This window comes from Ochotona princeps, chromosome 10 (assembly GCF_030435755.1).
Source record: "Ochotona princeps isolate mOchPri1 chromosome 10, mOchPri1.hap1, whole genome shotgun sequence".
NCBI lineage: Eukaryota > Metazoa > Chordata > Mammalia > Lagomorpha > Ochotonidae > Ochotona > Ochotona princeps.
In genome coordinates, this window is record NC_080841.1 from 39292233 (window position 1) to 39318557 (window position 26325).

Consider the following 26325-nt stretch of genomic DNA (forward strand, 5'->3'; position numbering starts at 1 on the left):
TCCATGCACTTGCAATATTTCCAATGTTTTTCTTGTTACTGATTTCTAGTTTTATATCATTGTGACCAGAGAAGATATCGATGATTTACAATGTGTTAAATTTGCTGAACTTGCTGTAGGACATGATATCCATCTGTCCTGGAGAACGGTCCGTGTTTTGTTAAGAATGTGCATTCTGTACCTGCTAAGTGGAAAGTTCAGTACATGTCTGTCAGCTCCAGTTCATTTAAGATACAAAAGGGTAAAATTCACAGGTCAAATACTTAGATTTCACATCCTATTACTGTAAATTGAAACAGGAATGCAGTGTGACTGTTGTTTCTTTGTTAATTTTTATCTAGATGATTTGTCCATTTGTGAAAGTGGAGTACTAAAATCCCTTACTATTGTTGTGTTGGAACCTCTCCATGTCAGTCAATATTTTCTTTTACAATTTGGGTGCTCCGAGATTGGATGCATATATGAGTATTATTTCTTCTTGCTTGCCTGAGCCTCTTATAATTATATGGTGCTCTTCCTGCTTTCCTTTTACTGCTCTTTTTTTAAGATATTAAAAAATTTTTTTTGGAAAATCAGTATACAGAGAAGAGGAGAGACAAAGAGGAAGATCTTCTGTCCAGTGGCTGGAGCTGAGCCAATCCAAAGCCAGGAGCCAGGAGCTTCTTCCGGGTCTCCCGCATGGATGCGCGGGAGATGTGGGCCATCCTGGACTGCTTTCCCAGGCCACAGGCAGGGAGATGGATGGGAAGTGGGGCTGCCGGGATTAGAACCAGTGCCCATGTGGGATCTCGGCACGTGCAAGGCGAGGACTGTAGCCTCTAGGCTACCATGCCAGGCCCAATTCTTTTACCTAAAATCTCTTATTTGATGGAAGTATGGCTAGTTGTGCTTTCATTTGGGTTCTATTTGCATAGGGTGTCTTGTTCCATCCTTTCTCTTCCAGTTGATGCATGCCCTTAGTAAAGTGAAGTAAGTTTCTTTTAAACAACATATAGTTGAGTATTTTTTTTTTTATCTTTTGGTCACATTGTTTTAATTGGTGATTAGCCCATTGACATTTAAACTAATTATTGCTAGATATTATCACAACTTACTATGATTATGAAGAAGAAAAGAGACAAACAAAAATTATAGTGATAAGAGGTCCAGAAAATAGGCTGGCATTGTGGTACAGCAGAGTAAGCCACTGCCTGTCATGCCAGCATCCCATACTGGAGTAGTAGTGTGCACCACCATCTGGTCCAGTTCCCTGCTAATGTGCCTAGGAGTCAGTGTAAGATGCCCCAAGTACTTGGCCTCTGCCGTCCATGTGGGAGACCCAGCTGGAGTAACAAGCTCCTGGCTTTAGCCCTGGCGGCTGCAGTGTTGTGGTACGGTGAGTTAAACTAAACTTGAGATACCAGCATCCCTTACTGGAGTGCTGGTTCAAGTCCCAGTTACTCCAGTTCTAATTCAGCCTCTTTTTAATGTAACTGGGAAGGCATCAGAAAATCATCCCAGTGCTTGGACACCAGGATGGGGTTCCTGGCTTCTGCATTCAGCCTAGCCCATACCTGGTTGCTATGCCATCCGGGGAGTAAACTAGCCAATGGCAGTTACCTCTATTTCCTGTCTGTCATGCTGCCATCCAAATTAATAAAACCACAAGAAGTCACTACAGTGGTAGTTGCCTCTCTTCTAAAGTCCTGTTCATTCCCAAATGCTACAAGTTTGATGATCTGTAGATAGGATCCGGCATTCCTCCTCTGTGACTCTGCTGGGATAGCTGTGCCGGAGCCGCTGGCAGGCAGTGTCTTGGTCAGACTCGGACACTTGCCCCCGTGTCCATCCTAACTCTAAACCCTCTCCCTGTTCTAACCCCAGTGCTCTCTGATGTCTGTGTATGAAGTACTGTGACTTACAGGTGATTGGTGCCTGAATCAGCACCAGGTTGTTGCGCTCCAGGTCACGACAGCAGCTGCTCCGTCACACCAGTGCTTAGCAGGCGCAGTGCGGCGTTACTGCTCCGCAGTGGAAATTATTCAAAGTCAAAACATTGAAAATCTCACCAGGAAGGTCTCCAGTTCCAAACTGCTCTACTCCTACAGGAAATTTCCAGTAACAGTACTGAGTCTGAACATGTCCCAAGTCATGAGTCAGGCATTCATACCCCTGCACCCACAAGGGACACTTGTGTTGAGGTTCTGGCTTTCTGGCTCCTGGCTCCTGGCTCCCGGCTTTGGGTGACATGGGTGGCCCAGTCACATCTTTCTATATATATATATATATTGCCCAAAGTCTGACTCCTGAACATGTTTTCCCTAAAGATTTTATTGAAAAAATTAAAGTTTAAGATCATATTGAATAAAATCATGTATCATTTTCTGCCAAGACTCCACAACAAGTAAGTGACAGGCCAGCATACTAACCTGCTGGGACTTAGAAGCTTCTGCTGCCACCGTGTAGCAGGTACTTACCCCCCTGGGTCTTTCCTGTCTCATTCCACAGATGACATCATACTTAAATAACTAGTAGCTTGGCTACCACAGTGGCAGCCAGTGCATTTTATTTTCAAAACAGTTACTAGGGACCAAAACACCACTGAGACAAACAAGTCTCCCATACTGAATGCTCCCCATTCTTTTCCTTCTCTTGACATGTTCTTTGCAGATCTCATAGTACAAATTTAATAATGTTATCAGGACCCATGTGTTTTCTTGTCATGTCCCAGCTTGCCAAAGAGGAAGGTAAAACTGTTTCTAAGTCTCATTGGCATTACTAGGCTTCCCTAGCTGCTGTGGGGGTCACACATTAGCTTAGGATCAACTAGAATAACTCTTTGTAAAAAGATTTATTTCTTTAGTTTAAGGAAGAATTACAGAGAATGAGAGACAGACAGAGCTCTTCGATCTGCTGATTCACTCCCCTGATGGCCACACTGGCTGGGGTTGGACCAGGCTGGAGCCAGGAATCAGGAGCCTCTTCCAGATCTCCCATGTGGCTGGCAGGTGCCCAAACAATGGGGTCTCATCTGTTGCTGCTTTTCCCAGGCCATTAGCTGGGAACTGGATGGGAAGGGGAGCAGCCAGAACTGGAGCTGGCACCCCTATAGGATGCCAATGTTACAGGTGGTGGTTTTACCTGCTACAGTCACATCATCAGCCGTTAGAATAACTACTTTCTGAACCCAACTGATTCCTTATTTCCTTGAGCCGTGTGTGTGGTGTGTGTGTGTGTGTGTGTGTGTGTGTGTTAATATTAGTTCATTAAGGAAGCCATGCAAGTTTGTAGAGCTGCACTAATACGTCAACACAATACTTACTATGCAATATATTGCTAACAATGAAAATGTGAGAGCCCGGCACGATAGCCTAGCGGCTGCAGTCCTCACCTTGAATGAGACAGGATCCCATATGGATACTGTTTCTAATCCCGGCGGCCCCACTTCCAATCCAGCTCCCTGCTTGTGGCCTGGGAAGGCAGTCGAGGATGGCCCAAAGCCTTGGGACACTGCATCCATGTGCGAGACCTGGAAGAAGCTCCTGGCTTCGGATTGGCTCAGCTCCAGCTGTTGCGGTCGCTTGGGGAGTGAATCATCAGATGGAAGATCTTCCTCTCTGCCTCTCCTCTCCTCTCTATATATCTGACTTTGCAATAAAACAGTAAGTTATTCACTTACGTTTTCTTTTTTTAAAAAAAAATTAGTAGGCATACACAGAGTTGAGAAAGAAAAGTCAGACCACCCCCTTTGCAGGGATTCTTCCATGATGTGCAGCACATCTGCATTTAATACGAGAGCGCCCAGGCTCCACCCCCGCTCCAGATGCTGACAACCAGCTTCCTGGTAATGCAAAATCCATGTGGGTCACAGTGGATGGCAGCACTTTGTGTGTGTGTGTGTGTGTGTGTGTGTGTGTGTGTGTGTGTGTGTGTGTGTGTTTAAAGATTTATTTATTGGAAAGGCGGATCTACAGAGAAGGAGACACAGAGAAAAGAACCCTTCGTCTGCTGGTTCATTCCCTAAAGTGGCTACAATGGCCAGAGCTGAGCTGATCTGATGCCAGGAGTCAGAAGCCTCGTCTGTGGATCCCATGTGGGTGCAGGGTCCCAAGGCTTTGGGCCGTCCTAGACTGCTTTCCCAGCCACAAGCAGAGAGCTGGATGGGAAGTGGAGCAGCCAGAATATAAACCGGCGCCCATATGGGATCACAGTGCATATAACGTGAAGGTTTGGTCACTGAGCCATTGTGCTGTGCCAAGCACTTGTGTTTCTGTACGCCTCGCATAATTGAGTCCTGGGTTGCATGTCTGACTTCTGGCTCCCTTCTTTGGTATGGCCCTGCTATGTCCAGTAGGCTCATTTAGGCAGCCAATGGATGATGGGACCTCTGTGTAGTTATGTGCCTATGTTTCTGCAAATTGTATATCTTCTCTCTGTGTTGCCTTACCTGTCAAATTTTTTTAAAAGAACAAGAAAGAAGTATCTCTTCCTATATTTTTAGCATAACTGAATGCTTATATGTAAAAATTATTACAAGGCATAATATTTCAGAATTCCAGAATGAATTGATAAATGCCTCACTGATCTTAAGATAAACAGCAAATCTATAAAATGTAGTGACAGATCCACTAATGAGAACTGTGAATATAAAATATATATTTATACAAATGGATATCCCCATTATTAACATTTCAGTAAAAACAAAAGCAATAGAAAAAATTCCAGAAGGTTGGAGAGATCTCAGGAGGAGTTAATAATATGAAGAGAGATAGCAAAAGAGAAATACCAAAAAGAAGTTGGCTTCATATTTGGATCTGTGTGCTTAATAAGGATGCTAAATACTCTTTTATATTTACCAAATACAAAGTGAAGAATTGGACATATTAAAATTCAGTGCCAAAAGTGACTATATGTACAGGAACTTTAATCCTGATGGAATATATCACACTGACAGAAATGATGTTACCAGCAGAATCAATATTGGAGCTGATGATACCAGACATAAATAGTATGATTTATTTTTCAGTTTTCTTTTTCTTTACATTAGCAGCAATTAGAAGAGAGTATACTTCTTTTCTTGTGACAGAGTTCAGCTTCTCTAGCCTTTCAGATGAAACCGTTCATTTCAGGATGAAATCCTGTACTTCAGCAAAGCTAGGTCGTCTGTCGTCGCTGCACATTGCAGCACAGCAGAACACAGAAACAGACAAGGATTCTTGCACTTTCCAGCTGGCAGTGGAGAAGAGCTCAGGACAGAAGAGCGTAGTGATGCTTATGAGTCTGGGGAAGACAGTTTGAGCTCTTTTCTTTACCTTATGGTCCAAACAAGGGCCCATTGATCCACTGTTACAGCCTCCTTTAGAAAGAGAACTGTTAAAAGTATATATACACTGAACGAAACCCCATGCTGTGAGAAAGGCTGAGGAAGAAAAATTGAGGGAATGGTAAATTCTCACATAGAACTATGTCTTCAGAATGCATCCCAGTGTAGACCCACTCTGAGTCAGAGTACTCGGGGCGAATCCACGTATATTACATTTCTGATCCAGCTCTGGCTTATGCCTCTCCTCGGAGGGCTGGATGTAGGTGGGGGCTCAAGTACTTGAGGGAGGTTTAGATTGAGTTCCTACCCCCCTGGCTTTAGCCTGGCCCAGCTGTGGATGTTGCAGGCTGTTGGGGCTGGTGGGATGACCCAACTAGCTAATCCTCTAACTACAAGAGCCAGCATCACATATGGGCGCTGGTTCGTATCCTGGCTGCTCCACTTCCCATCCACCTCCCTGCCTGTGGTCTGGGAAAGCAGCAGAGGACGGCACCAAGTCTTGGGACCCTGCATCCGCACAGGAAACCTAGAGGGGGCTCCTAGATCAGTTCACTCTTGCCATTGCAGCCATTTGGGGAATGAATCAGCAGATGGAAGATCTTTCTTTGCATCTAACCTTTTCTGTAAAATCTGCCTTTACAATAAAAATAAATAAATCTTTCCTGAAAGCTACATCACACATTATTCTCACCTTCAAATGTGTTTATAAATGTAATAATTACACATGCACAAGGAATAATTAAATCACAAATTTCTAAAGCAGATACTACTACTTTAGGCACAGCATTAGGCATTATATCCTCAAATGATTCATGCTTTTTAGTTTAAAAAAAAAAAGGTAAAATACCTCCCCTGCCTCGCCCACCCCCACCGCTTTGTCAGTCTGTGACTCTGTGCTACTTTGTAGTTTTGAGACTAACATGGTTAAATTCCATTGAGACTTGGGATCCTTACCTATAAAATGGGTATAACATCTCCCATGGTGCAGCTTGCATGAGATAGTGGAGTACTCTTTAAGCAGAAGTAGCCCTAAATTCTAACAGACAAAAGTCTGAGAATTTGAACGAATTTGTTAACTGCCTTTCATTCCTAGTCTCAAAGGTTACAGGTTTAGTGGATGATTAAACACAATGGGTCTCTGTCATGACTAAGCCTATTACAAAGTACAGATGGTGTGCAGATTATAAGCTAGTGGTTTGCTTGTAAGGCTGGCTCACAAGGTGTCTGTTCACTCAAGTCAGGGGGAGAGCAAAACTTCTTGGGAGGCAGAATGAAGGAGATGGGGTGGTGGGGAGTTTGTGCCCATAGGGAAAGCCAATGTGATGCTAAACTAGAATTAAATTCACTAAAGATTTATTTTTATTTGAAAGACAGACTTACATTGATAAGGAGAGACAGAAATATCTTCTGTCTGCTGGTTCACTCCCCAAATGGGCACAAAGAGCTGATCTGAAGCCAAAAGCCAGGAGCCAGGAGTTTCTTCCAGGTCTCCCATGTGGGTGAGACCAAGCATTTGAGCCATCCTCCATTGCTTTTCCAGGCCATAATCAAGGAGCTGGAAGGGAAGTGGAGCAGCTAAGACACCAGCCAGTGCCCATATGGGATGCCAGCATCGTAGATGAAGGTTTAACTTACTATACCACAGACTAGCCATAATTGTATTCCTTTTTTAAAAAATATAATTTGTATGTTTTTACTTACTTGAAAGACAGGTAAAGATTCCGAGAGAGACCCTCCTCTATGTACATGGTTGGACAATGGATCTCTTCTAGGGCCCAGTATCAAACAGCATAGCCTTGTTCCAAATCCCCAGAATGTCACTGTCATACTCCCTCTGCAGCTTAGTCTCAACTTACACAAAGGGAAAAAAAGTTGCTCTCCTGTTCATTCACCCCTCAGATGCTTACAGTGACTAAAACTGGGCCAGGACATTCAAAGATAGGAGCTGGGAACTCCATCCAGGTCTCCCCCATGGGTGGCAGGAACCCAGCCATGTGAGCCATCACCACTGCCTCCCGGGGGCCGCAGTAGAAGAAGCTAGATTTTAAGAACTGAAGGTACACATAGAACTCGGACACACTGGTATGGGACACGGGGTCTTAACGAGCATCTTCACAGCTCGCACTCCTGCTTCCTCCCAGCCTGGCATCAGCTGCTTACTCCACCTTTTCTAGCGCTGACCCTCAGCATCTTGAGGCTATGTATGGCCCAAGTAGGGATCTGTGCCTCCAGTCTGCTCCAGGCCCGAAATCCAAGTGGGGAATCTTCTGTGTTGCCTGTTACATGGACTGGGGAAGTAGTCGAACGTGTTGCCGCCAGAACCCAATGAGGGCTCTTACGTCTGATGAGGGACACAAGATGTTGCAGCTGATCTTTCAGTTTTTGGAAGCATGCTGTTCCCCTTAGACATTGTATTTTTAAGGGGTGAGCCCCTGAATCTTTCTCTGAACTCTCTGAAGTATGTGTCTCAGAGAGCAGTCTCCATTACCCTAGCTGCTTGCTCATCCTGCTCAGTGGGTACGGGATCACCACTGCCAATGTGGCTATTTTGTTAGGTATGTAAATAACTCTTTTAAGTGATTATTAAAAGATATTGTTATAGATTGACTTATGCACCCCCTTAATTTGTATGTTGAAGTCTTAAATCCACGGTAACACATAATGTGACTGTATTTGGAGATACAGCCTTTCACCAGGTAATTCATGGGTAACGAGGGTGTTCGGAAGGGTCCTAATCCAATATGACTGATTTCCTTCTAGGAAGAGGAGACCAGGGCACAGATGTGTAGAGGGAAGGTCATGTGAAGGCTCAGACAGCTGCCAGGCAAGGAGAGGCCTCAGAGGAAACCCACTCTCATGAAGGCTTTGTCAATAGCTAAGAAGGCACAGTTACTCTTACTGCACTGGAGAAAATGATAAGCTGATCAGCATTTGGTTATCTTGGAGTTATAAACAGAGACTTCTACTGTAGCCAAGGAGGCATCTGGATTGCCTAAATGTCTCGCTTTACAGGTGTGCCAACTGAAGCTCCTAGAAGTGATAGAAATTTGGATGCATGTAGTAGCTCAGCAATTGTATTTTCACAGGAACCTAATACAGCAGTTTGTTATCATAAATATGAAGAAATATTGTTCACTCCAGTCGGGGGGCTCTGAGATACAGGTGGGTCTGTCCCCCAAGGTGTCTGTTAGCCACAATACTGCTCTTCCCACTGCACCCCCAGCCCTTTAGGAGCTGTAGCTGGGGTGAGGAGGGATGCTGTCACTCATTAAGTGGATTCCTTAAGGCTCGAGAAGTTTCAGAAACCTGGAAAGGATGCTGTTGGTCCAATCAGCCCTACAGAATGGCAGAAAGAATGTGGTAAATTTCTTTAATATAAGGAACCATGGTTTTAGGGGCTGCCTAGTGGTGCGGATGCTGGGTAAGACTGCCATGTCAGTGCCTGGGTCCTGTGCCAAGTTCCCTGCTGACTCCAGCTTTCTGCCAAGGCAGACCCTGGGAGGCAGCAAATAACTGGGGGGTCTGTGCCACCGAGGAGAGACATCTGGCTTGAGTTCCCAGGTTCTAGCGCTGGCCTCTGGACAACTGGGGAATGGAGAGTAGCTAGGATTTCTGCTTTTCTCTTTTAAAAAAGTACCCTTAAAACAGTTCCAACATGATTATGGAAAATATTTAGTCACATCACATCATCAAATCACATAATACATCACATGATAAGAGTTTAGTTTTAAACCAAGCGTTGAACGTTGCTGTAAAACTTGATCTTAAGAGATGTTTTAAATAAAAGGACTGTAAGAGAGGAGAACTTCACTGTCCCTGAGTAGTTTACATCAGTTTAAATTAAGGCATTGATTTTTACAGAAATTTATTTTTAAAAAACATTTATTTCTATTGCAAAGTCAGATTTTACAGAATGGAGAGACAGAAAGATCTTCCATCTGCTGGTTCACTCCCCAAGCAGCTGCCACGGCCAAAACTGAGCCGATCTGAAGTCAGGAGCCAGGAGCTGCTTCTGGGTCTCCCATGCAAGTGCAGGTTCCCAAGGCTTTGGGCCGTCCTCAACTGCGTTCCCAGGCCACAAGCAGAGAGCTGGATAGGAAGTGGAGCAGCTGGGATATGAACTGGCACTCATATGGGATGCCGGCATATGCAAGGTGAGGACTTTAGCCACTAGGCTATCGTACTGGGCCCCAGAAATTTCTTGAATGGTTGGACACATTTACTAAGAAATAAAACCCAAACAATGTGCTGAGCAGGATTAGCAACTATACTTTTGAGTACCTATTCTGTGCAAGGTCAGCTTCTCTATTACCTAAAAAATGGAAATAGTAGTTGAACAAATTCAGATGCCTGAAATAGTCCCCTTCCATCAGGCAGGGCTTAGCTGGAGAAATGCCAAGTGCGGTGGCATGTGCGTGCAACACACTTGAGCATCCTCCTCCCTGGATTTGCAGAACGCTGTGTCTGCCCCACCCAGGCTGATCACCAGCTGGGCTGCCAGGAGTTCATGTATTTACTCAGCGAGGTCCCTGGCATCGCTGTTCACAGGCATCTGCTGCACTCGCAGGAAGCGGGATCATCATGAGCAAGCATCGCAATGTTCCACCTACATATGTGGGTTTTGCTTCTCTGGTGTGACATTCCTAATGCCATCAGTGCATCTGCTAACTGAAAATGGAGGCGTCAGGTACGTGCTCTGCCGCCTAACTTGTCAGTGAATCCCTGGACCTAGCCCAAAGCCTGGCACCCAGCAGCCTGTATTCCTCCACCTGCTGCTTCCTTCTGTCCACTCCCTCCCACTCTGAGCATCCTCAGAGCCAAGAGTACCTTACCACAGCTGGTTTTAGGCTCAGCACTCAGCCTACCCTACCTGCCAGTCCTACTGCCACACTGGAATTCTGAAGAAAAGAAATGTCTGGCAGAACCAGGGAGAAACTCTGTCCTCCTTCAGAGGTTCACCTTCCCCCATCACCTTCTTCATTCTTCACAACAAGAGGGAAGTGTGGGAAGGATGGAGGAACAGAGGAGGAGCTGCTCTAAGGACTCCATCCTGGGAGCAGAAAGCCCTGGAGAAGTCTGGAAATGGGAAGGCGGAAGGAAGAGGAACCTCGGGCCTGCCTCCAGTCCAGTTCAGAGCTCAGCGCTCAGTAGGGCAGGAGAGACACCAGTAGGAAGGCGGCCGTGCTGCCCTGAAGGACGGCATCTCAGGTGTCCTTCTCATGGCCCTGTTTTAGACGGTGGCTGAGATGGGCGCACCGCGGAACAGAGGGCCATTTCAGGGCTGCCCAGCTGCAGTGAGCAGCCTCTGTGTGCTTTGGCGCCTGCAGCTGGAGGGAAGCCCGCGGTAGCGCCTTTCTGTCCTCACATTGTTCACAGGGCAGGCATTCACAGGCTGCAGGGAGCCCTCTGCCAGGACAGAACGCTGTGTGCGAGCTGTCTGCCTGCAGAGCCAAACCCCTGCCCCCCAACTCTGTGCTTCAGGCGAGGGACCCCATTTTAACCAAGTCTCAAGTCAGAGACCAAGCAAGGGGCATGACTTGGAAACCCTCAGTAAAGAGAGAAAAGACTTCGGGGAGAAAAAAACAAGCTTGGAAACCATTTGGGAAGTGGCTGGGGAAAAGAGGGGTATAAAAACAAAGGGGGCTCTCGCCAATGGTGAGCTGAACTTGGCTATGACAGATTCTTGGTAGGGCTAGATTTAGCCATCTTACTATTTTTGAAGGATTCAAAAGAGTTTACACTTAAAATGTTTCTCCTTGGGCCTGGTGCCGTGGCCTACTGGCTAAAGTCCTTGCCTTGCATGCTTCAGGATCGCATATGGGCACCAGTTCTAATTCAGGCTGCCACACTTCCCATCCAGCTCCCTGCTTGTGGCCTGGGAAAGTAGTCAGGACGGCCCAAGGCCTTGGGACTCTGCACCCGCGTGGGAGACTTGAAAGAAGCTCCTGGCTTCGGATTGGCAAAGATCCAGCGGTTGTGGCCTCTTGGGGCGTGAATCAGTGGACAGAGAATCTTCCTCCCTCTCTTCCTCTATATATCTGCCTTTCCAATAAAAATCAGTCTTTAAAAAAAAAAAGTCTCTCCTTAAGGAGAGAGGCTTCTGTGCTTTGGACTTTTCTGATTCTCTGTCGGGCTTTTCTGTCACAGCCCTTAACAGAGATGGTGACAGTGAAGCGGGGTCAGCGTGCAGCCCGTTACAGTGTTCGATCCCTCCACAGACCACTTCGCTCTCTGCTCGGACAGCGCCTGTGTTAACTTGGCCTTTGTCATCCTTACCTAGGGTTTTATTTTGGAAAGTCAAAGGTTTTGCTGACACAAACTGGTGAGCAATCAGAATGACCTGAGCAGATTCAGCTTAGCAATGTGCGGCGAGGCACAATCTACAAAGCACTGAGGAACTCGAGCACATTGGCTTATGCAAGACACAGCGCAAAGAGACACCTTTGGGAGCAGAAATCTCACTTAAAAATATCCATAGAACAGCCTGAAATCCCATTTTCGATGCTTACTTAACATGTATTTGTAACCATCCTCTGGTAAATGTGGCCCTAAAACTAGTGTAAGAAAGCCCAAAGGAACCCAGGCTGCTGTTTTGTCCCAAGCCTGAGCAGCCACCAAGCACTGCGCATTCGTTTGCTCATGTCCTCCATAAGCATGTGGGGTACAAATGATAAACCAGTGATATCATCTGGATACAGCATGTATTTTATTATTTTTTAAAAGATTTATTTTTATTGCAAAGTCAGATATACAGAGAGGAAAGACAAAGATCTTCCATCTGATGACTTACTCCCCAAGTGGCCACAATGGCTGGAGCTGTGCCGATCTGAAACTAGGAGCCTGGAGCCTCCTCCAGGTCTCCCATGCAGGTGCAGGGTCCCAAGGCTTTTGGCCATCCTTGACTGCTTCCCCAGGCCACAGGCAGGGAGCAGGATGGGAAGCGGAGCTGCCAGGATTAGAACCGGCGCCTTTATGGGATCCTGGAGCGTTCAAGGCTAGGGTTTTAACCACTAGGCTACCACCCCAGACCCCTTCATTTTTTTTTTTTTTAAAGACTTGTTTGTTTGACAGGCAGAGTAACAGGAGAGAGAGGGAGAATCTTTGTTGGCTGATTCAGTCTCCAAATGGCTGCAATAACCAGGGCTGGACACCAGGCAGAGCCAGGAGCCAGGGATTGCACTGGGGCCTTCCATGTGGGTAGCAGGAACTCACACCAAAAGTGGAGCAGCGGGCTGGTGTACGGGGAGAGGGCCTGTCCCATTCCCCATGTTGTGGCATAGCAAGTGTAGCTGCCCACCGTGACACTGGCATCCCAATCAGAGTGCCCATTTCAGCCCCTGTTCTGATGACTGTGCTCCTTATTCAGCCCTTTGCTGATGTGACCGGGAAAGCAGCAGCAGTCTGAGCAGCCTGAGTCTGCAGTCCGAGCCTCACATGGGATTCCAGCTCCTGGCCTCGGCCTGCCCCCGCCAGCGCTGGCCTTTGCAGCCATTTGGGAGGTGAGGCAGCTGAAGGTTCTCTTCTCCCTCTCTGTAATACTGCCTTTCAAATAAATTAATACATTTTTTAAAACATCACCATCAAGAACAGAAGAGTGAGGCAGCCTGGACTAGTTTGTTGTTGGAATTGTAGGGAGTGGTTTAACGTGCTACACCACAATGCTAACCGCTGGCAGCAGTACTTCAACCTTTTGTTTGTTTGTTTTGATAAGTATTCTAGTGATATCTAATGCCCAAGCCATACAATTTCCTCTTATAGAGTGCGTAACTCAATGGGGATTAAAAGGTTTTATTTTTAATTGAAAAGTCAAGAGATATATATAGAGGAGGAGAGACAGAGAGAAATATCTTCCATCCGATGATTCACTCCCCAAGTGACCGCAAAGGCCGGTGCTGCACCAATCTGAGGCCAGGATCCAGGAGCTCTTCTGGGTCTCCCACGCAGGTGCAGGGTCCTAAGGCTTTGGGCCATCCTGGACTACTTTCCCAGGCCACAAGCAGGGAGCTGGATGGGAAGCAGGGCAGCCTGAATTAGAACTGGTACCCATATGGCGAGGGCATTAGCCGCTAGGCCACGGCACCATTTTGTTTTTAAACACGTAAGAATGTTCCTATGTGCTGTTCCCCAAATGCCTGCCAAGGCCAGGCCTGAGCTGGGCTGGAGCTAGGAGCTGGGTGTCCAGTGCCCTTCCCCTCCGGCTGGCGGCAGTGCAGTCACTGGAGCTCTCACCTGCTGCCTCACACTGTTAGCAGAGCTGGAATCCGGAAGCAGAGCTAAGTGTGAATCAAGGTACTCCAGTGGAGATGACACGCCTCCAAGCTGCCAGCTTAACTGCCTTTTTAAACATTTACAGTATGGTGTCAAGATCACACAGTTAAGTGTGAGCTTACGATTTTACAGTTGTTTTCTCCATGCAAACTTGTTGGCTTTCCCGTATATTCAGTGAGAGATAATCCATAATTTTCACTTAATATTTCTGATCATACAGAGGCATCACGTCTACTAAAATCACCCCTCCTAAATGCTACTTTCATTATTTCCCCACCCTTGACCTGAATTTAATTTTTTATTTATAAATTTTGTTTATGATGATGTTTACATTCTTAGAGTAGAAAGGGTCAAGGATCAGAGGAATGTGATTGAGACCACTGTTTCCAAATTTTCTTTTTCTTCCTGTGTCCGGGCCAAGGGAGGAGACGGGGGGCGGGTAGCTGCACCCAGCTTCCCAACCAACAGTACCTGGTGATGGGCAGTATCTGTGATGTGGAGCATGCTCTCAGGGTCTGCTCAAGTTGTTTCTATGATTTTGAAATGCTGTTGATCTAGCCCATGCAAGGATGAGGAAATCCTTGCAAGTTCCACTGGCTGACATAGTCCACCTTAGAGTCTCCATTCACCCAGATATTTGCTCTCAACACATGCCCAGGGTAGTTGATCAATTTGTTCTATCTTCTCTCCTCTGCGACAGTACCAGATGTCCTCTGCAGGCCCCAATGGACTGTCATATCTTCCCTGTGCATCTGGGCATGCTGCCCACTACTTTACCTAAGCCACCGAGGAGACCCAGTTCTGACACATTCACTGCACAGTCAGCTCCACCCCCAGGCCACCTGCAGGCCCGCACCCTCCTTGGCCGCTGGGCCTGCTGCCCTCCTCGTGGGTGCAGAAAGGCCCTGGATTTAATCTTATTTGAGCTAAGAAAGCAAAGGGTTTTAATTGATAACAGCGTATGTACACAATCCCTTTTTAAATTTTTATCAGTGACATGTAAATAACATAAAATTGCCAGTTTAACCATGTTTCCTTTATACATATATTTTTTTCAATTTTCCACTTGACTTGCTAAGCTGAAACTCTCTCCCTCCTTAACACGCACTTGTCGCACTTGTCGGTTCCAACTCGATGCCTCATACAGTCACAGTGAAACAATGTATCCAGAAAGGTGCCTGGCCTGCAGCTTAGACCAGGCAGGGACCCCCTGCTGTGCAGAACATCTGGCACACAGGGCATCCAGGACTGAGTGAACACACGTGTTACAGCAGCTGTGCTCTCAGCTGGGGGAGGACAGCTCACCCCATGGAGGTCTGGGAGAAGACCACCTATTCTGCACCACAGTCCCTACCTCCACCACCAGGACTGAGTTACTGTGAAGCAGGGAAACACCAACATGGAGAATCTTCCATGAGCTGGGTACTTCTTCTTTAGGCCATTTGATCTTCCCAGCCTGGTAGGTATACCTAGGCCCACATTCCTACATGAGTCAACAGACTGGGAGAGGCTACCACACATGTCGCTGGAGCTGGAATTCACACTTCATCTCTCCGGGCTTCAGTGTTCCATATTCTGCAGATAAACAGCCAGAGCTGCTCCCTGCACCAGGCCAGCTAAGCAAGCCAAATAAAATATTCTTTCTTTCCCCCACAAAAGCCCAGCTTGCTTTCTTCCAGGCATACACATTTCATAAAACCTGAAGTCAGTGCCTGCCTAGCTGCAGGGAATAAGTGTATTTATCACTTTTCCTGGAAACCAGATGGAGAGCAAAGGCTTCTGGGCTATGAGAACATGAAACGCAGGTTCCACGGGTCAGAATGTCGATGCGGTTACCTAGACAAAACAGCCAGCATCAGGTGCACTTTCCAGCAAATCTAGAACCCCTGGAGGTCATGGTGGAGCATCTGTGACACTGCTTCATTGAATGTGTTTGAGGTCATGCAAACCTCAGATACTCACCCTTGACTGAAAAAAGATGGACTCAGCAAGAGGAGATTGAGAGACACAGGGGAGGCCCTGGGGAACAGCAGGTTGACCCACTGCTTGGGATGCCCACCCTCCACATCTGGGTGCCAGTCCAGTCCTGGCCCCTCTGCTTGCAATTCAGCTCCCTAACACGGGCAGGAGGCAGATGGTGGTTCAGTGCTTGAATCCCTGCCGCTCACGTGGGAGACCTGACCTGGGCAGAGTTCCTGGCTCCTGGTTTTGGCTGGCCCAGCCCTGGCTACTGTGCTCTTTTGGGGAGTTGACTCCCTTGCTTTCTCCTTCTCTGTCACTCTGCTTTGTAAGTAAGTTAATAAAGAAATATTTAAAAACATGCACCAATAACACTGGATTTCACTTATGTTACAAAAACTAAAAAAGTTTTAAATAAAAAAAAAACCCTAAGTGAAAAGAAGGTATTATCCTTTCATCTACAAGGTTAAAGTTATTATTTTTAGATTTGCTTATTAGGAAAGAATGAATTACAGAAGAGCTGGATGGAGAGACAGAGAGCGCTTCCATCCTCTGGTTCACTCCCCACAATGGCTACACCACCTCCGACAGAGCGGCCCAGTGCAAAGCCAGGAACCTGGAGCTTCTTCTAGTCTCTCTTATCGGGGCAGGGGCCCAAGAAAGTTGGGCCATCCTGAACTGTTTTCCCAGGTGCATAGCAGAGAGCTGGATCAGAAGTGGAGCAGCCTTGTCTGGAACCAGTGGCTTTACCTGCAACACCACAGCAACATCCCTAAATAATTAAAAAAAATTTTTTCTTTGTGGTGGTGGTCGGGGGTGTGCAGCATTATGGCTCAATAGGCTAATCCTCCACCTTCAAGCACTGGCATCCTATATGGGTGCTAGTTCATGTCCCAGCTGCTCCACTTCCAATCCAGCTCCCTGCTTGTGACCTGGTTAAGCAGCAGAGAATGGCCCAAAACCCTTGGGTTTTTGCACCCACTTGGGAGATCCAGAAGAAATTCCTGGCTCCTGGCTTCAGATCTGTTGAGCTCCAGCCTTTGCGACCATTTGGGAAGTGAACCAGTGAATGGACAATCTTTTCTCTTACGTTACAAAACTAAGTCTGTGTCTCTCCCTGTAAATCCGCCTTTCAAAATAACAGGAAATAAATGTTTTTTTTTTAATTGTTTGAGGGGTGATGTTTCGGCATAGCAGGTAAAGCTGCCCCTATCATGCCAGCATTCCATTTGGCACCAGTTCATTTCCCAGTTGCCCCACTTCTGTTCCACTCCCAGCTGATGGCCTACTATGGGCTCCTGCTGCCCACAGGGGAGACCTGGAAGAAGCTCTGTGTTCCTGTTTCAACCATTTGGAGTGAACTAATAGGTATAAGATCCCTCCCTCTGTTTCTCCCTCTCTTTACATAATTCTAACTTTCAAATAAATAAGTAAATCTTAATTTTTTAGTGGAAGGAGAGGGGCTGAGGGAGAGCAAAGATCTTCCACTTGCTAATTCACTATCCATTTGGCAGCAACAGTAGGAGCTTGCCAGGCTGAAGCAAGGAGCTAGGATCTCAATCTGGGTTGCCCACAAGAGCTGGGTCTCCCACACAGGTGGTGGGGATCCAATAGCTGAACCATCACCCACTGCTTCCCACAATGTGCATGGGCAGGAGGCAGAATTAGAAGCAGAGCAAGACTTGAACCCTAGCTCTCCAGTATGGGACACAGGTGTCTCCAGTGGCTTAATCACTGGCCATACACCTGCCCCTTGAGTCACAGTGCCACATTAAAAAAAAAAAAGACACATAAAATAACGGTACATCTTCTAATCAAGAAATCTCAGGTTCAGTAAAGCACAGTGCATGTATACTCCTGGGCACAATGTAACATAAATTTTATCCACACTGAGGTCCCTCCCTGCTCAAGAAACTTGCCTTTAAACCAACAGCAGACTGCTTTCTTGCTTCTACAACACCTTCAGTGTCAAACACTATTTGAGACGTCTCAGCTCCCATGCAGGTGTGCAGCCCAACACCACTCTCCACTTCCTCATTTCCCTTTAAAAACATTTTAACACAATGGAAGTTTTTGTTTTTGTTTTTTTGGTACCAAGTAACTCAAGTGCACACCAGGATTGACTGCTACCATATAGGGAAAGAAACGGGCCGCCCCGGTGCCTGGAGTCCCACTCAGCCAGATGCTCTGGCCTTTGATTTGCAATGATTTCATCATCTTTGTACCAGTCCTAAAAATAGACACAGTTGAGTTGTGTTTGACTTTTAACTCTATGCAAATGAAATAATTCTGCAGGAATTGATTTTTTTTTTCACTCAACACTGTAAGGTGCATGGACTATGCTTCTCTTCAATATTGCTATATGACACCACAGCATTTTCTCAAATTATTTTACATCTACATTATCACCAGCAGTATAAGAAAATTTCTCCTCCTGCAGCCCTGGCATTCCATTAAGGTACTGGTTCAAGTCCCAGCTGCTCCACTTCCCTTCCAGCTCCCTGCTGTGTCCTGGGAAAGCAGCAGAGGATGATTCAAGGCCTTGGACCCTTACCCCCCCCCCACCCACCACCACCACCTTGGGAGACTTGGAAGTAGCTCCTGGCTCCCGGCTTTATACTGCCCAGGTCTGGCCATTGTGGCCATTTGCAGAATCCATCAGCAGATGGAAGATCTCAATTGCTCCTTCTTTCTCTCTGTAACTTTGACTTTCAAGTAGAATAAATAAGGCTTTAAAAATTTATTTTGAAAGGAAGAGAGACATAGATCTACTTCCAACATAACTAAAATAACTGAGGCTGGGCTAGGCAAAATTCAATCCTGGCTCTCAAATGTGGGTGCAGGGTCAACTACTGGAACCATCACCACTGCCTCCAGGGTCAGCACTGCAAGAAACTGGACAGGCTGCTGAAGCTGGCATTCCAGGTAAAGGCGTGGGCTTTCCCAGGGGCATCTTAACCACGGTGCCAAATGCCTGTCCTGCTTCTCCTTCCTGAAGTCTACATTCTAGTGGGCTTCAAGGCATGGGCCTAATTCATCTCATCACACTGATTTGCAAGGCTTCAAATTCCAACCACATGCCAGGGGCTCTTGTAAAAGGGCCTTAACTCCAGTGTTCAGTTTTCCCTATTACACAACAGTAATGTCACATGTGGCTACTGACTGCAAGATGTTATTCAGTCAATGTGACTATCTCTTGCCCAGGACTGTCAGTGCTTGCAGGCCTAATCCAAACTGAAGTGTGAGTGGGTTTAGAGAAGTTCCCTTTCAAAGTACTCTTAAGGACTGGGAAGTAAGCTCATGTTTCCATCAGAAATGAACAAGGGACGTGAGGTCTGGGTTGCTGCGGCTAGCCCCCCTTCCCTGCCAGCCAGGGAGCAAAGCCAGCCAAGAAGGAGGCAGATCTGTGTGAAGTAACAGAGGTGGGACCTTAGGAAGATGCACTTAAAGCCCACCTGACCTGTGATGTACACTGAATGTGTAAAACTTGTTACTTGTAAGTTTTTATTTTGAATTTGAAAGACTTCTTCCATTCACTGCTTTACTCTCCAACAGCCTGCAACAGCTGGGGCTGGGCCATATGGAAGTCAGGATCCCAGTTCGCCAACGTGGGTTGGCAGGAACTATTTGAGCCATCCCTTTCTGCCTGGACATTAGCAGCAAGCTGGAATTTGAAGCAGACTTAGGACTCAAACCCAGGGACTCTGAAAAGCGATGGGGGCATCCCAAGTACAGACTCAACTGCTATGCCAAATCCCCAACTCCACATTTCTTATTTTAAAAACCACAGGGGGTCGGTTTTCTGTCCCTCATGGGGAAAGCACTCCCGTGGATACAACCTCCAAATGAGTATAAGCCGGAACTTTCTTGAGCACCAGGCATGTCCGCCCAATGCCCACGTGGTGTCATCAACTGAATTCATGATCCTTGTGCCCTGAACCTCTTCATTTAGTGTTCACCACAGTGACCACCCTGCCCTCCAGGTTGTTCAAGCCAGAAACATGCAGGCTACCCACCATTCCTCTTCGCTGCTGCCCCCCATATGATCCAATACGAAGTCCAGCCAGTCTTTGGCGTGGACTGGGTATGGATAATGAATGGTTTTCTAAAACATGCAACTGAAAGACAAGTTGAGGTACAGACTGATTTTTTTTTTAAAAATAGAAGCTTTATTTTTATTGGTAAGTCAGATTGATAGAGAGGACAGAGAGATCTTCTGTCTGCTGATTCGCCAGAGCTGAGCTGATCTGAAGCCAGGAGCCTGGAGCTCCTTCTGGGTCTCCCACGTGCGTGCAGGGTCCCAAGGCTTTGGGTTATCCCATGCTATCCTTGATTGCTTTCCCAGGTCACAAACAGGGAGCTGAATGCGAAGCGGGGTGGCCGGGACATGAACTGGCACCCATATGGGATCCCAGTGTGTGCAAGGCGAGAACTTCAGCCACTAGGCTACTGTGGTCGGCCCTGATATTTTTAATCCATATGTTAAATACCAATCTGAGCAACTGCAAACTTACAAGCCTGCATGTGGTTCTTTCTTGCCACTAGAACATTTTAAACACAGAATGTAACAACGATGGAATGATTATATTCTTAAAAGCATTTGTTTCTTTTCTATTCATTCTGATCCTTTATCTTAACATGTTGTCTTCATTTTGGTCAGTCTCCTGCTGAAACAAATTTCACTGCACCTCCACACTGCAGATTGAGCTAGAAGCTCACAGTGGGATGGTGCTTCTTTCGGCCCTATGTTGCTTAGGTTTGCTCTGTCCGGACCTGATCTTGTTTGTGGCTGCTTTTTTCTTTGGCAGAGCAAAGCCAGGAGTCCAGCCCTAGGCATGGTGAGGTTCAGATCTGGACTCTGAAGCCAGAAAGTGCCAGTTACACCTGGCCTCCAGGTCACCAGATGTGCGAACCTTGATAAGCAGCTGGACCCACCGGGAACTCAGGGTCCTAACTTGTGAGGGTGCTGAAGGAGCTGGAACATTTTCCTTAAAGCCTTGGAGTGGTTTCTGGCCTGTGGTAAGCATCATCTACATACTTATTACATGATTGAGACTTTTTTTTTTTTTTTTTTACATGAAAGGTGGAGTAACAGAGAGGGAGAGAAAGAAACAGAATGAACTAAGGGAAGTCTTCCACCTGCTGGTTGATTCCCCAAATGGCTGTAATGGGTAGGGCAGGCCTAGGCTAGACAGGATCCAGGAAGTTGACCTGGTCTCCCACATGGGTGGCAGGGGCCCAGGGGCCTAGGTCATTCATCACCTGCTGCCTTCCCAGGCTCACTAGCAGGAATGCTGGGTCAGAAGTGGAATAGCCAGAGCATGAATCAGTATTCTGACATGGGATGCCACAATCACAAGCAGTGGCTTGATCCACTGTGCCACAGTATCAGCCCTTATTCACGTTTCCTTCTGGAAGGTTTTAAAGTTTTCTATCTTCAGAGGTCTATGTTCTTGCTAGAGCATAAGGGTACTAAATTAACATATTCAAGACATGGGACTGTTCAAACAGGTGCCCATATGGGTACTGGCATTGCAGGCAATGGCATGACCCATCACTATAATACCAGCCCCATCCAACTTTCTCAATAACTGTAAATAAAGACCTGTTCAGTTTTACTGTCTGTGCTCTTTTCCCATCATGCCACAGGGTATAAAGAAATAAGTTTCCTACCGAGTCACTGCTATTTTAAAAGCTGGTAACTGTAGCAAACATGACCTCTGATTTTTGATAAAAGGCAATCTATTCTATCAATTATAAAGTTAGTGTCTTTTGTACACTAAATTAGCCCTTTATTTGGACTTAATAAATCATTTGAATTTATTAGACAACTCAGTTCTTAATGCCCCTTTCAAGATTTCAGAGCTGGGTCTTTAAAAAGTTTGAACTAGGACCTCACCAAATAACTAGTCAGTTAAAGACCTGTCCTCTCCGGTCAGCACATTGCAACAGATCCAGGAGGGATGACCGAAAGGAAACAGACACAAACAAAGACGGATAAAAATGTACCTTCTGGGCCCGTCTGGTCTCTGACACTACACCCTGAACGGCACCCAGGATGAGCATCCCCATGTGTCTTCAGAGTGTAAATGAAAGGCCAACACCCTTTTTTTTTTTGAAACTAAATACATTTTAATAGAAAACAAAATACAAAATAACTCTTTTCAGAAAACAGAAATATTTAATCCTTTTTCCACAATTAGAACTTGCTTTTCTCCTCAGAGCATAGTTTGATATGCGTGTGTGTGTACTTAGGATTCACAAAGTGTTCATTAAACTGATATTGCAGTGCAGGAGGTGGGAGCAGATCACAGAGGAAAATAAGACATCGCAAGAGCCACAGCTCTGTAGACATGGTCATCTGGAAATCGGCCGTATTTTAATTAAATCTTGTGTGTTTTGAATTATTCTTCATCATAATCTTTCTTTTTTAGGGGAGAAAATAATTGAAGTGCAGCCATGGAAAGAATCTTTCCCACCATCACTGCAAGACCCCAAGTGTTGTGTGAGACCCACCCGCCTGCTCCCAGGAACACACCAACCCGAGTGCTCAATCTATCACCTGAAATTTCCCTTTTTCCCAATACACTGTGCTACCAAATTCTCTGAATTCCCTGAACCTCAAAATTCCAAGTATCACAGCCAGTGCCAGGAGTCAAACCTGAAAGGTAAAAGCAGAGAGGGTTCCCTCTGCCAGTGCTAGGTTTCTTCTTCTCAATAATAATAATAATTATAATAACAATAAAAAATTCCTGGCTCTCTGTACTTACGGAAAAGGAAAGACTTTTTTTTTGCCAGGATCATTCCCTCCCCTTTCCTACTTCCCGCCCCCACATCCCTCCACCTGTAAAGACCTCCCTTCCACCCAGGGATGGGCGCGTGTGACACCCGTCACACTGCTTCTCCTGAGAGTGCTCTGCACTGTCCCCCAGCAGACCCAACCGGGGAGGCGAGGAAAACCAGACAGCAACAGGCAGGTATCCGTGTGCAAGGTCACAGTGGGCTCTTGGCCATAGCTTGAGTGGCCCCTGGATCACCTCATTCTTAATCTAGTGACCAGCCATGTGCACCCTCCCCGCCCTCCCTTCTCGCTCCCCAACTCTCCGTCTCCCTGTGATCCTTCTAACACGGTGGGGCTCAGCAGAGGGAGGCCTGCCTGGGCTGAGTGTCCAGGAGGGCGAGAGGATGCTCTTTCACAGTCACTCAGTGATTCAATCTCAGCTTGCCGCAGGACTACCTTTGGAGGCCGTCCATAACTGCCCTAGTCCACTCCAGCAAAGAAAAAAAATATTAATGTTCCTGATTTTCTTGTGTGATTCCAGTCACCAGAAGAAGGTTACAGGCCATGAACTGCACGCTCAGAACGTTGCTCATCTGCCCACTGTACACGCCCACAAGCTCACTGGAGGAGCCGTCGGCAGGCGTGCTGCAGTAAGCGTTCCTGATGTCCCAGACACGCACGGAGTTGTCCATGGAGGCAGAGGCGATCAAGCTGCTGTCTGGACTGAAGTTGAGGCTGGTGATGTTGTCTGTGTGGCCTCTCAGTTCTTTAAAAAGGGTCCCGGATGCCAAGTCCCATAGCTTCAACCTCTGGTCTTCACCAGCAGACGCCAAGTACTTACCGTTGGGGGAAAAGGCGAGAGAAAGCACAGGGCCGCGGTGGCCCGTGAACAGCCTCACCGTGTTCCCCTGCTGAGTGCTCCACAGTCGGACTGTCTTGTCGGTGGAGCCTGTAGCTATGTAGCTTGAATTGGGGTGGAATTTGACACAGTCCACATCTGCCAGGTGTCCTGCAAATATCCTCAGCGGGTACGTCCGATCAAATGACCATAGCCTGGCCGTGCGGTCATGGGAGCCGCTGGCAAAGTACAGGCTGTATGGGCTGATGTCCAGGTCCCACACGGGATAGGCGTGTCCTCTATACAGCACAGTGTTAGTGAAGCTCCCCAGGTCCCAGTACCTGATGGTCATGTCTTCAGAACAAGAGAGCAACCCTGAGCTGTCTGTGAGGAACCTTGTGCCGTACACTGGTCCACTGTGGCCCCGCAGGATCTTCATCTCTGTGCCTGCACTATCATCCTCATCCTCCTGGAACCATTGGAGTGGAGGTCAGAAAGGAAAGACGTAAGGAGAAACGGATTAGTGATATGACAGGGGAAACCAAGCCAGGAAAGAAAAAGGGAGTGCTTGGGAAGCAGCAGCCACCTAGCCAGGAACAAAGGCTCGCTCTCAAGGGTCACTCAAGAACACCCAGCATGGCAGGACTCTAAAACAGTACCTTACAACTTCCAATTTTTTTCTGTAAATTTAGCTTTCAGCTGTCTATCAGAGAAGTGCAAGGTTTTACAGAGTGACTGTAAATCTTCTAAGGGAAGGCAAATTTTGATCAAAACCAGCTTCAGGTGACTTTCAAGGTTAATTCTAATATGACATCTGAAAACATTTTCATTAGAATACATGTTAAATTCTTTCACTGTTTTATTCTTTAGGTCTCTTCTTCATATGGCTGATTTTGGTTGCCTGATGAGCCATGCTGCTCTATTTTAAAGAAAATTCTGACGTTTTCACAACTTGCATGATGGAGGTTAAAGACAGAGGCAGATGTGGCCTCATTTCCATATCAATAGACAATTACTGGAATTTAGCCAAAACCAAAACCTAGAAACATGCAGTTATCAGTAAATTAAATCCTCCCCCACCCTGTGCTTAACCTAAGCTGCCAGAACTTTCTGGAGGGTCTCAAACATTTCCAAGGTACCAAACAGGACATACATTCAGAACTATTTTAACCAAAACCAAGCAACTCACATGATTCTTAAAAATAATTTCCTGTGTGTAAATACAGAAAAGAGCTACAATGGCATTTGGGAAGCAAGTTCCCTTCCCCACAGGTGTGCTGCTTTCCAAATCCATCCTCACTTCAGTCCCTCAAGAACTCCTTAAGACTACAGCTGTAACTATCCTGGAGTGCCTCGATCAATGGATTTCAACTAAATCTTGAGGAAAGAAATAAGAGGTAGATTCTTGGAACAACTCTCTGCTTGCTTCATGGTACGCACTTTAGGTCCTTGTAAAGAACCTTATTTTTCTGCATGAAAAATAATACGGGGTACTTTAAAAAGCATGTGGGAAGTGGAATTAAAAGATAAATATCTTATGTACAAACTTTTCTTAAGAATATGGAACACATCATGAATTTGCGTGTCACCCTGATGCAGAGGTCATGCTAAACTTTTTATCATTTCAGTTTTAGGATATGTATTGCCCCCAGTGTGAGCATGGTACAAATACTTGAAATCCATGACTATTTGGAAATCCAATGCACATTTTCCATGACACTTCTGAAGACCTCATATTTAACTCCAAACAAAATGAATGCTTCCAATATGTCCATATTGGAGAAAAAGTCAAAACACTGCTGCCATGAATATTCAAACCAGCTATTCCAGACACTCAACATTAAAAACACATGAGCATGTGGGAGTTTACACTTCTAATAAGCACTACCAGGAATATTAACAATCTTCCTTTTAAAAGAGGTTACAATATTTTAGTATTTCAAGACTGGCTCACTGGGCCCGGAACAATAATCTAGCGCTAAATCCATGCCTTGCATCCACCAGGACGCCAGATGGGTGCCGCATGATGTACTGGCTGTTCCACTTCCCAGCCAGCTCCCTGCTTGTGGCCTGGGAAAGCAGTCGAGGACGGCCCAAAGCCTTGGGACCCTGCACCTGCATGGGAGACCTGGATGAGGCTCCTGGCTTAAGACTGGCTCAGTTCTGGCCTTTGCGACCACTTGGAGAGTGAACCAGTAGATGGATAATCTCTCTGTCTCATCTCCTCTCTGTAAATCTGACTTTCCAATAAAAATAAATATTTTTTAAAAGAATGACTCATTGCTGTACCCTCAGGAAGTTTATATGAAGACTATGGAAGCAACTGAGCCTACATGGATTACAAAGGTCCTTGGCAATGTGAGCTGGGACCTAGCCATGCTGCCCTCCGGGGATCTCGAGGACTGTCTTGGGCTTGTGGAAAAGCCCTGGTTGACTGCAGACCTAGAAATGGAGCAACTAGAATGTTCTTGCTAGTTATCACTATCAGCTCTCCGCTGTCTCACAGTTTAACATAGACTAACCTTTCTGGTGTGGCTCAGGTCAGTGGAGCTGCCCCCAGTCTACAATCTCACACCTGCCTTCTCATCTGCTAACATGACTAACACCCCAAACGTGTTCATGTAATAAGCTATACTATGTGCCTTATAGAACGAACACGCATAAAAGCTTAAGGAAAATGATCATGAGTATACCTTCAAACATGTACTTCTGTGCTAGTCTGCTAGCCCCTGCTCTAAGCCATGGGAGGAGCCTTAAAAAAATCTATACTAGAGTCTACTCCTGGACTGGGAAGCACCACAAACCTCAACTCAAACTTGGGTATATTTTAATTTTGGATTGTTCTCTGATTACATGTCAATAGACTAGAAAAAAAAAAATAAATTTGGCTGGGCTATGAGTGGGGGCAAGTAAGCTGCTACTACCTATGCAAAATGGCAGCAGCCAGAATGGCAGGGGAAAAAGGTGGCTACTGCGAACAGACACATGATGAACATGGAATATACATCAATTTTCCTGCTCCATTTCTGACTCGAAGCAGGTCACCCCTCCTTAGGCAAGCTGGTGGCCCTGGCTCCCAGGAGGTCATTAAAATGTAGAACTCAGTGCAGTTTATGTTGTAAGAATCAAAAACTTGTGGGTCAGCACTGTGATACAAAGACCTAACCTGCTACCTGA

The 26325-nt window shown here is 46.3% G+C and overlaps 1 protein-coding gene and 1 non-coding gene across 4 annotated transcripts in view; both read right to left on the reverse strand.

The window, feature by feature from the left end:
* Positions 1 to 22637: 22637 nt before the first annotated feature.
* The window catches only part of TAF5L (TATA-box binding protein associated factor 5 like), a 28628-nt gene continuing 24940 nt past the window's right edge, over positions 22638 to 26325 (reverse strand). For all 3 annotated transcript variants that reach the window (XM_058669328.1, XM_058669329.1, XM_058669331.1), the window contains exon 5: positions 22638 to 23617. In XM_058669328.1, the coding sequence (XP_058525311.1) occupies positions 22820 to 23617 (798 nt within the window). In that variant the 3' untranslated portion in view covers positions 22638 to 22819. The remainder of the gene's footprint in view (positions 23618 to 26325) is intronic.
* LOC118759170 (U6 spliceosomal RNA) lies at positions 24703 to 24814 on the reverse strand. The gene has a single exon (XR_009246235.1). It is a non-coding gene; the product is annotated as a U6 spliceosomal RNA (small nuclear RNA).